This window comes from Patagioenas fasciata, chromosome 11, assembly GCF_037038585.1.
Source record: "Patagioenas fasciata isolate bPatFas1 chromosome 11, bPatFas1.hap1, whole genome shotgun sequence".
In the NCBI taxonomy this organism is placed as follows: domain Eukaryota; kingdom Metazoa; phylum Chordata; class Aves; order Columbiformes; family Columbidae; genus Patagioenas; species Patagioenas fasciata.
In genome coordinates, this window is record NC_092530.1 from 16689863 (window position 1) to 16701885 (window position 12023).

The 12023-nt window shown below is 39.5% G+C and overlaps 1 protein-coding gene across 2 annotated transcripts in view; it reads right to left on the reverse strand.

Moving 5' to 3' along the window:
• Positions 1-12023, reverse strand: part of DACH2 (dachshund family transcription factor 2) — a 253762-nt gene that overhangs the window by 3978 nt on the left and 237761 nt on the right. The window contains exons 8-11 of one of the 2 annotated variants that reach the window (XM_065846925.2): positions 10691-10836; positions 10060-10207; positions 8734-8853; positions 5650-5715 (exon numbers count right to left, since the gene is read on the reverse strand). In XM_065846925.2, the coding sequence (XP_065702997.1) occupies positions 5650-5715; positions 8734-8853; positions 10060-10207; positions 10691-10836 (480 nt within the window). Of the gene's footprint in view, positions 1-5649; positions 5716-8709; positions 8854-10059; positions 10208-10690; positions 10837-12023 lie in introns of both variants that reach the window. The other variant, XM_065846924.2, reaches the window with a different exon arrangement.

Sequence of the window (12023 nt, forward strand, 5' to 3'; positions counted from 1 at the left end):
CCCGGGCGCTGTGGGAGCTGCCGCACGACTGCGCGAGGGCTGAGTCCGAGTCCTACAGCAGGCAGGAGCTGAGCCCTGCACCCGGCCTGGGCTACGGAAACAGCGGCTCAGTTAGATCACAGCCAGGCTGAGCTTTGGATGCAGCAACACATGGAAAATACAGTGCCACGAACAAGAAATCGAACTTACAATGCTGGGGCAAAGTTGTTTGAATCAGTCTCTTATTTTGCAGGAAAAGAAAAAACAGAAAAAATCAGAGAACAGTTTGCATTACTGTGGATGAAATCCCTGAAGAAAAAAAACAAAACAAAACAAAACCAACCAAAAACCAAAACTAAACTCCTTTGCAAACAGCGGTGCTGATCAGCTGGGAAGGAAGCTGCAGCCAGGCCCCTGCACCGCAGCAATCACAAAACTGCAGACAAGGATCCCTCACTGCCATGGAAAAAAAGACCTGGGCTGCAGCCAGTTCTTGGGGTTTTGGGCTTAGTCATCCAACTGAATGACAACAGTGAGTAAAACTACTTTTTTGCCTGTTTATTAGTTGTCCAGTCAAACTTTTCCTTTCCATTTATCTGTAAATATTTTCCAAACTGAGCAGTGAGAGAAAAAAACACCACAGTGAGCAGGGCATGGTTTCCTCTAGACTCACAGAAGAGCATGACAGTAAACGCTGTTTCTGAGAGCAGCAGTACTAATGGAGTTTGCTTTGCACTCTGTTCTTTTGCTCTTTCCTACTGCCTCTTCTCCACCCCTGCAGGTATGTCAAATATTTCCAGGTCCATGCTAACAGACCTAAAAACTTGTACAGAAAATAGGATTTATAATTTGTAAAAATAGCCAAGGACAAGAGTATGTTCATTGAATACAAACTATACAGATGCTGGCTTGCCATTGTCAGTTTGAGCTGACAGGCAGATGACATAGTGGTTCCTACTTAGGAAATATTCAAGCCTACTGACACTGAATTATTGAATAAATGTTTTAGTCCTTTGTAAGAATAGAAAAGTATGGAGCTTCAGACTCAACAGTCTGCTGGGAAAACCTTTCCCCACCTTTTGTTTCCAGTAAATCACAAAATCTCAGCTTCCTCTCTCATATGTGCATGTGCTTACAGAAATAGAGGGAAACTCAGAGAAACACCAAGTGCCAAAAGCAGAAATAACACCAAGCTCAGCGATACCATTACTTTTCAAGTCCTGCATTTGTATCACCGGCAGATGAGCCATGTAGGCAGCCAGCGCAGTAATCTCATGGCTAGTTACTAACAAGGGCTCTTTTCTTCATTAGCAGCTAATGAGACGGCTTTCAGCAGTGCGTGACACGGATATGACAGTGTGGTAATTGCACTCGAACTTTGGAAGAGTTTTTCTGGCAACATAGGAATATGACACAGCACCAAGTAAGTAGCAGAGGTTTAGTAATTCAGAGCATCTAGAGCAGGAGCCACACGAGGGATGGAGCATGGCTTGGACAGGAGCAACAAGGCCTAAAACCCAGATGAAGAAGATAGCCAAGAACTCGATCTCAAGGAACACATCAGGCCTCTGTTTAGTTTAATCTCAAAAGTTTCTAATAATGGGGTTCTGGTCTTTTCTTATATAAAATTGTAAGTGCTTGGACATGTTTTTTACAGTGAACGTAAGATCAAGACAAAACCACTGCAAATTCTAAGATGTTGAACTTATCTCTTATAGTTGTATTCTGAAATTCTGTAGCTGGTTTCAGCAGATTGCAGCATTTGAACGTATAATTTTGTACAGTAAGAGAGTTGTTAAACCTCTTAAAAATACTACCCCTCTTTTCTGTCCCACTTGCACCCTTTTTACCACAGACTGGATTTGACAACTGACTGGTTATACCAGAATGTTGAAAAAAATATACCCAGTTTTCTAAATAATAAAAACCAAAATATGTTCCAAACTTCAAAAGTCCTTCATCTGTGACAAACAGATAAAAAGTTATTTACAGTTACTAAGAGTTTTTATGCTAAATTTCTGCCAGGTTATTTTGGAAACAGAAGCAGCAGCCTTGGACTACCCTCCTGTTGCAGGTACAGGGAACCATGTTTCCTTTGAACGGTGGTTTCATCTCAGGAAAGTCTCTCTGCTTACACTGCCGCCTCTTTCTTGAAATTTAGAGTCTTTTACTTTTTCGTAAATTGTTATATTCAAGGATTATGGTAAAAATCTATTTTTTAAAATTTTAAGATAATGTTGCTTTGATGATTGTTCCAATATCCCTTAACAATGAAAGATAGTAATACAAAAGTTAACTAAGGTATAAACATGCAAAAGGAGAAGTCTCCCTGCGATCATAAAATGATGTTATTTTCTGTTCAGCAGTTCATGTTACTGCTGTTCATGCTAATTAATTAAAGGAGCTGTTGCTGTAATGTGCAAACAGGGAATCTGAGAAACTGAGAGGGCTTTTAGGTCTCGGAGTGAAGTTAAGTCAATCTGGGCGCGGGCAATCAAATGTAATGAAATCACTTGTCAGTGCTAAGCTTGCAAAAACTGTGAAGTTTGACTAGGGAGTAAAAGGATTATAATTAGATTTCCAATAGGATAATAACTAAATGGCAGAAAGCAGTAAAGAGAAAATATTACTTTGTTAGCTAATGGTGCTGCTGTTCAGTTTTAGTTTTTATCAGCACACTTGTAGTTGTGCTAATTTAATTTGCTTTTATCAGCAAAAATGCACTATTCGAATGGTACTTGAATGTCATTTGCAAAAATCATTGATCTGAAGGTGCACTTAATGACACCCAGTATGTTTGTTTTATGTGAAACGGAGATTGGCTGATAAAACGGTTGATGCACTATCTTGCTGGTCCACAAGCGAGTGATGGGAGCGAGAGCAAACAGTGCCTGTGCACACACACCGGCCGCTCCTGCACCGCTCGGCCACGCAGGGGCTTCCTGACCACAGCAACCATTACCTCTCTGTTTTGACAGCTAAAAAGCTCCTCTCAGCTCAGGCTATATGGGACTGGAAGAGCTGGTACATGGAGGATGGAGGGATTACACTGTGAAGTTCAAAAAAGTTTTAAGTCTCGTCTGCGCAAAATTTCCATTCAGTTAATATACAAAGCATAGAGAAAATGAGTCGACTAAATGGGAATGATTTATAATGCAGATCAGAATCCCAGTATATGAACAGCTTGTGTTAATAACATAATTTTAAGAAATGAGCATAAAATATGATATGACTTAATCACTGTGAAAGGTGGCTGTGCAGCATTTTTGTAATTTTCCTTTAAACCGTCTTAAGGAGACACTGGCAGTGAAACTAATTGAATTTCAAAGGAAAGGCACTGTGTGAATGATAGATTTCTGTCCAGCAGAGACAACAGAAAAAGAAAGGTCTGCATTGATGCTAAGGCTTTTTTCTGTGCAATAGAGGAGATTTTTGGAAGCTTGGAAGCAGCATTGTATTAGGGACATGTGTTCTGACCCTTCCTCCTCCCAGGGCTCAAAAAACAAAGGCAGGAAATGAAGGGGCAATGAGGGAGTGTGCTCAAATTGCTCAAGGCAGCAGTGCAATAGGAGTTGTCAGGTACAAAAACTGTAATCAAAGGAAAAGATATTACAGTATTAGCATAAATAAAAATGAAAGAGCTGGTGCTACAGGACAGAAACACTTTGAAACCTAAACAAGCTCTACAGAGCTTTTCAGAATCCTTTTTATCAGCTGTGAGTGCTCAGAACCGGCTAGACTCATCCCACGTTTGCATACGAGCAGGATTGCCACACTAGAGCTGTCAGAGGAGGCTGTGAATGCTGTCACTGATCACTGCGGTGACAACAAGAGGAGCTTGGCCATTGAGGAGGGTCTGAGAGGTTTACAACTCCTAGAGCACAAGTCACCAAGCTCAGAGGTAGCAGATATCCAGTTCTCAAGGGTTCAGGCTTTTAACCGGAACAAAACCTTAATGATCCAAAGCCTCTTAAAACTAAGGAATGATGTATTTGGGATCAGATTAAAAACAAACCAAAACAAACAAAACCCACAAAATCTACCAACCAATCAACCAACAAAAACCAAACAACACCAAAACAAAACAACAACAAAAATACACACCAAAAAAGCCCCACAAACCCCAAAAAACAACCTGAATTTAAAAAAAAAAAAAAAAAAATTCAAGAAGTTTTCTTCTATTACAGTAGACTATAAGAAGAGTAAGAAAGTTCTCTTAATTCCTTCTAGTAAGTTAATGATTGTTGGAAGTGGCTATGCATCACTTTCCCCATAGTTATTTATAGTGATTTTTGATGGGAAAACACATTTGAGCCAACAGTAACTTTTTTCCTGCAATTGAAAATGGAACTTCCTTTTATTTTACTAGGTTCTGTCGAGATGCACCTTTGACTCTCAGAATCTTTTTGAAAGAGCACTGAGCACTCACCTCAGCAGGTATCATAACCAGATCAGAAATGTTAGCAATATTCTGCTTGTCCAATTTAAATGCATGTGTCCCAAGTGCTTATCCAATATTTGGACTATTTCTGGCAGTAACAATTTCCAAATTGTAATATTTAGAGCACAGCTCTAATCATATGTATACATATGTACACATGAGTTATGTGTATGCATGTGCATCAAAATAAAGCTGTGTTTTGCCTTCTTTGTAATACGTAGCATATGAACCTAAAATCACAACAGGAGACAGCAGTGAAAATATTTGAAAGCTTTCCTGTATAGATGACGGATGGATGATAGATGCATACCAGAGCTACAAGAAGTCAAGGCTGTAACAGTTGAGAAATGCTAGGAGTTGTGTCTGTAACTGCACTGCAGCCCTTCTTCTGGCGACACAGAGGGGACTGTCTTTAGTTACCTCCACACTTGTTATTTTTCGCACATAACCATTCCCTGATTCAGTAGAAAGGGTGGAAGTACTCGAAGCCGTGACACTGGGACAGGCAGTGTGGAACTGAATGGTGTGTCATGAGTATAGCAGAGGACTGAAGGAAGAAGCAAGCTGATTTTCTAGAAAATCATGACTACAAAACTGGACTTTGGAGAAAGTCAGAGAACTTCCATGTTCAAATTGCTCAGACCAAATTTTATCACAGGCAACTGGAGTTTGTGCGTCTCAAAGAGGCTTCCAATGGCCATGGCACTGACATGAAGATCCCTGTGTCTCAGCTCCCCGAAATGCTGTTTCACAGCTCCCGCACTTCACCAGCCCACAGCACAGGGATTATTCTCTGGGAAGCGCTCAGACAAGACAGGAATGTTCTGTATTTGCAAACAGGCACTGAACATGTGGAACATGGAGCACAATGGGATTTCCTGTAACATGAATGTGACTTTCCTTTTCCACCTACAGTTCACCTGTTTTTTGGAAACAGCTGTGATCTTGATAGAAAGGTAAGAGGTGAATATTAAAATAAAAGAAAAAAGAATTATAAAAGTACTTTTGAACTAGGCAGATATATGTGACAGCTAGATATGAGTTTCCCACACCTATATTTAAAGTACTGATCTTCCAAAGGTTTTCTATATTCAACAGGAAAACAAAATGAAGTTGTGTAATTTATATTCAACTTAAAGCTGGAAACAGGGACAAAAATTATTCCATATTTAATTTATAATACGGCTCATGATAAACACACATGTGATGGGATGCGGTACATACTGCACCTTGCATTGCTGCACTGTCATGTTGGGTTCCATTGTGTTCTATTTCCATATCTGGGATTCCAGCATCTGAAAGACATGACACCAAAGATTAATGCATTCCCATTTGTCCTTCTCTCATGCATTTTTAGAAAAATATTTATAGTAAACTAGGGTGATCTCCAAGTTACACGGTCTTGCATGAAACATTTGGTCTTCATAGAATTTTCAGTAGTAAATTGTTTCCAAAATGTGCAAACATTACTGGTCTCACAGTGAATTATTTTTAACATGGTTCACATTTCTCTAACGATCAGATAATAGCCAACACATGACATTAATATGCCTGTACAATTCTCTTGGAGAATGAAGGCATCTGACATACGAAAAATGAAAGTCGAAATCAAACTGTGATAACAAACTGCAGCTACATTGACTCTCCCAGCTACATACCTGAGAAGTACAGAATTAAGGAATATAGCCCGAGTGTGTGCATCAGTTTGTACGAGTGCACGTTATAGATCAGGACTGTGCAAACTGCATTTAAAAGACTCAGCTCAGGATGCTGCAAGCATGCGCCATCACCCAAAGCAAAATGACATACGTGATATTATATGACATATTTCCACATTTCTGAGAAGAGTTCTCCAAAATGGATTGTGCTCTTTTTTTCCAGGTTGAGGAAGGGTCTCCTAATGCTATGCACTCTTGAGCGACTTTATTTCATACTGATAATAGCTCTGTATGCACAGTCCTTGGGGTGGGGGCGGGGGGCTCCAACACCCCAGGGTGTTCTGATAACAGATGCCATTATCCACCTTGTGCCAACAAGGATTAGCATGAAGGGTATGTGATTTGAATCCATGGCACCTCGAATCCTGCAGAAACATCTGCTTCCCTTATAATACAGCACTTAAAAATTGCAACAAGGAAAACCTCACACCTGAAAGAGAGCTGCCTACAGAGGTTTGACTTTTTTGTCTAGAAGCCTGTTCTGGACTTTCTCTAATAAAGAATAACTAACTGCGCTGTTGCCTTCTTGGATCTCTTTAGGTGTAGCATCAGCACCTATCGCAAAGACGACATTTTCCTGGTCACCCACAGCCTGACTGCACTCATGTCAATGCAGGTCAACCCATTACAGTATAGTCCATACACAGAAGAGTAATATCAGTACTATCTTAGTAATAGATAAGTGAAATATGTGTGATATTTGTATATATAGCCTTATAAATATATATATATATAAGCAAATAAATATTTTAATGTATACAATTCTGTCTTATAAAATAACAAGTGACTGCTACTCCATAGGGTTTCCTTATTCAGATTCTTGTTTTGAAGGAAAGTTCAGGGCAACGATCTATTGATCTTGAAAGGTTCTTTCTTTTCAAACCTTTCAGAGTATAAGAAGTTGTATATACGTCAAATGACAGTCATCTGTAACTAATAACAGCATCTGTTAAATGAGACAGACCGTCAGAGTTAAATTAAAAATATTCAGAATAGCCCTTCACATTTTGTTGTCATAAAATTGTACCTGCAATTAAATTGTGGATTAAGATGCTAATGAGCTACCTGATTTGCATGTGAAATCAGATTAGCATGTAAATATCAGCTTCTTGCAGGCACTAACATATATATGACTACCTGAGTGTGCCTGCAAATCAAAATGTTAGCAGGCAAGCCCACAATAGCAGATGTAAAGATCTGTTAATCACATTGCTGGCATGTTGGTACCCTTTAATTTGTGGTTTCCAGAACTGCTGAGTGCTCCTAACTGCTGCACGAGTGGCAGGTGCTTGCCAGCAATGGCAGAATCTGGGTGAATGACATTACAGAACATCCGGATTTTAGGGTTTTTTCTGACGTTCATCTCAAGGTGTTGGCTATGGCTGTGGGATCTGCTCTGGGCATTTTTCTGATCCAGTGGGAAAGGTTTCTGCTGGCTCTGCGCTCCCACTCTCCCTTGGGTCGTTGTCCCTTATCATGGTGCAACTGCAAGCTGTATATCCACCCCTGAATCACCGCCCTTCACCGGCAGCGCATCACAAGTGCCAGCCAGCTCCGGGTTACAGTGATATGCTGGACTATAAACCCAGAAGATGAGAAGGCCTCTGAAAGATGTTTCTCTCCTACTTAAAGAGTTTATATCTTTTAGGAGCTTTAGATAAATCACAGCTCACTGGCCGTTGCAGAGTGTTGGGATGGCAGTTCACATAGAAAGGCTCGTCCTAACTTTAGAAACAAGTGTGGGTAGCCCTCACCACAGAGAACTCAAGACAAGCTAAACTCATTATTTTTACTCAGCAGTTGAGGTAGATTTTGCAGTTTGCTGATATTACAGCTCAGGTGCTTGCAGTGCCCAGGTGGGCAGCACAAAGTTAACGTAAAGACAGGCAGCAGAGTCTGAATCTGAGTCATGAGCCTCTACAGAGACTCCAAGGTAGGGACACACAGATCAAACCTTTGCTACAGAACCTGAAATTATTAAAACTCAACTAGGTTTAGTCTTTCTTAAAGATTCAAACTGTAGCTCTAAACTTTGGTCAGAACCTCCCACTGCTCAAACCATAATCCCTCTGTTATAAGAGATTAATTGATTTACTTTTGTTTCACAAGAATAGCTGGGAAGAAGTATTCAAAAAACCTCGTCAGCTCTGAAAGCTGATTCACAGTTAACAAAATTAATAGGTCCTAAGGATGAGCAAACTTCAGGCAAACAGCTTTTAAAATGAAGCTCAGCAGTTCTAAAAATGAATCTGCTGGGAGAGAAGAGTTCAGAGAACCTTACAGGAACCAAATTTCACATTGTCTTAGCTGGCACAGATTTCTCTGGTAATATATTCAGCATTTCTTGACATGTCTGTGTAAACTGCTCTGTTTCTCTAGTTGCAGATGTATTTTTTTAAAATCATGACCCAGAGCACATGGCCTGAAATAGATTTTAAATTATTTCAGGAAAGGATTGTTTGGTTTTTTTTTTTTATTCTGGAATTTGCTTTGTGCATCATCTTACTTTTTTGTCACTCAGTTAAACATCATTTTAAGGTAACTGTGAAAGGCCAACTAAGACATCATTACCATTTAACATCCTGAGACCGTCACCTGATGTGGCCTGTTTAAGCGCCTGTTCCACTTGTTCTCTTCGTTTTGATTCGAATTCCAAAGCTTCCTGCAATTTTCTCTTTGCCTTTTTTTCTTTCTTCAAGCGTTTCTGAATTGTTGCTGAAATGTAAAGATATTGTACGATTGGCTGTTAAAGCACAATTAATGTATAATGGAGACAATTACTGAATTTATGTTCGAGGGCCTAGTTCTAGCTCACAAAAAGACAAGAAAAATCTGACATGAACCTGACATAAAACCAAAACAAAAATCCCAAGCCATATCCTGTATTGAAACAATGAACAGTCTGAAAGGGCTTCAGATCTTGGTAAAGATCTTGAATTTTATTCTCGCTCTGGAACTATCCCATGGATTTACGTCTCCTGACCAGAATATAACAGTCTCAAAGCCCGCCCGGTGGTTCACATTTATGCACCCAATTTTGCTTCAAAAAGCACGGGGAGACAGTACTTGGCACCTGCATTTCTGGTCTTATCTAATTTTATCTTTCTGATTTCACGGATGTAATCTAGAAGTAGCTTTTGGCACATAAAGTACTATTCTTCTATTTTAGATGCAGATTTTAATTTTAAAAATACTGCCGCCTTTGCAATATCACAGTGAAAATTCAGATTTACCAATTTAATTGCCTGTTATTATGAAAAGTTTCTAAACAGTCATGGTTTTGTTTTAGGAGGCCCCATAAGGGGAGGGCTATCGTATCTCACTCTCGTGATGGAAAAAAAAAAGTCTAGGGTTATTTGCTTCAGATCTTGCACTTGGGTAGACAACTCCTCATAGTTCCATCTATTTTGTTGCACTGAAATTTTCTACAAGAAAAACTAGCTGACTAGCAGCTAAGCTACAGAAATGTGGGCTAGATAAGTAATGAAAAAAAATCCCCTAAATACCCAAATTACAGACGTTATCTTTCTCACAGTAAGACTGATCCTTAATGTTGGGAGGATAATAGCAGAAAACAAAAGAAATTAAAGCTGTCAAATGAAGAAATCAGGCTGGGAATACACAGGCAGAGTGGTAATAATACATGGGAAGCCAGGAAACTGAATCAGGAACCAGCCAAAACTCTGTGGTCGGTTGCCCTGCAGGAAATAATCCTTCAGTCACTGTTCTGTCTGCGTACAGAAAAGTGTGCTTCATTCTGCTTTTATTAAATTTAAATCTTTCATTACCAGTGCTAGTCCACTGCTGCATTACACGGATGTACGAATGTCAGTTAACTCCAAGTCCTCAATGGCTCCAGCTGGAAATGCCAACGGGTTATACATTTAATAGATATCTAAACTCCATTTTTCATTCACTCACCTCTGCTTTGCAGCTCAGCTGTGAGTTGCCTTTCCAAGCTCTCTCTTAGTTCTCTCTCCCTACAAAGCTCCATCTTTAACTCTTTCTTTTCCTGCTGGATCTGCTTTTCCTGGACTCTCGCGTTGTCCACAGCCACTTTCAGGAGGCCCTAAAACACACACGAATGTAAGATCTGAAAATACCAGTTTGTTTCAGCAGTGACAAAATTGTTTTACACCCTCTAGGAAAACAGAAAAATTAAAAGCAGGAACCTATAGTCCTGGAAAGCAACTGGGCATTCGAAGTAGCTAAATGTAATATATGAGCAATTTTGTGCCATGGCTTCTGCTAAATCATCCTACTGATGTGGTTTGGTACAAACCACGTGCCATGTCATTGCTGAGCTCCTTCAGCCGCAGGAGGAGCAAAGGAGGAATAATGAGACTGGTGAACTTTAATGTGATCATTATTGCCCATGTATGAAACCCTTTCACAATTGCTAATGCCAGGCAGAAGAAACCTCAGCATTACCTTAAGTAAAATAAATTAGAACTGCAGATACAAAAGAGTTTCTGAAACTTTTTAAAGAGCCCGAAAAAGAAACACATTTTATCTATCATGAGAAAGCCTGGCCCTATAGAGAATAATTTACCTGTATGTTGGTTAATAGTGTTTCTACTGATGAAAGACCATCAGCAAAAAGAAATGGTGCCGGAAATCCAGGAGGCAAGGCCTGTCCAGCCAGTTGGACTTTATCTAAGGTAGGTTTCATTATTGGAATAGCAATCTGGACCTCTTCTGTAAAGACAGGTTTAAAAACATCATCAGAAAGTGTTGGAAACATAGGTAAATGCAATTTCTAGAAACCAGAATGCTGTTTACCTGGAAGTCAAAATACAAACACGTTAGTAAAATTGACATTGTTTCAGTCATTGGGCAGCTCTGATTGTTGCTAAGGTAAGTTTGCAAAATAGTACAAAACCATAATAAATATATTGACGACTGTAACATAGCTATAATAAAGACTATTTTATCTCGAATGCTACAGAATTGTACTACAGAATTATAACAGTATTACTCAGTTCTTTAACCTGAATGACCTTTCTTCATTCTATCACGTTTGCCATTCTGTGATGTGCATTTTTTCGCTGCTATAACCTTGACAAAATTCTAATCAAGAACCATACCACATCGCTTTACTCCTTTAAGGTTACCCTGCCCATACTGAGCAGTAAATAATCCCCACTGAGTCAGACCCTCCTGCTTCATTCGCACCAGCTCCACATTGTCCATCAAGTATCAGCGCAGGTTTTCTCAACAAGTACCTTTCTGCTGTCAGCCCTTCTGGTCAGGGCAGCAGCTTCCCCTTTACTCATTGTTTTAAATACAACATGTTACTATAGGACAAGCTGTGCAGGCACAGCAGAAATGTGTATCCAGAAAGAAACAACATTAGCAGTGATTTTCCAAAAATCCTTTAAATCGTGATGAATCAGTACTATCACTAATCAGCACTACCGCACATTTTTGAACAGGATAATTTAAGCATATTTTAGGATAGTAGATACATCTCCTTCTCTCAGATCCTTATCAGTACTTCTTCCCCACATATTAATTTTAAACTTCAACTGCTGAAAATCACAAAATTGAAATCTGCTAGCAGTCTTTAAAGTGAAACTCCAAACATTTCCTTTACTCTGCAATGTTAAAAAAGTATTTCTGTGTAATATTCCAGGAAAATCCAATCTATATCTATTATGTTCTTGCACTTGCAGAAATAATGAAGAATATCTTCTCGGCAACTGCTTTTTAGTAAAGCTTGCTGATAGATAATGGACTGACCATAACTCCATGATGCTCGTGTTTTCTAAGGGCAACTGCACAGCCAGTCCTGATAGTTTCATTTGTCAAGTGCCTCGGTCATATTTAAGCCAGGATCTACAACTAGAGTGTACCATATTCATAGGCCTCCTTCTCCTACCTCT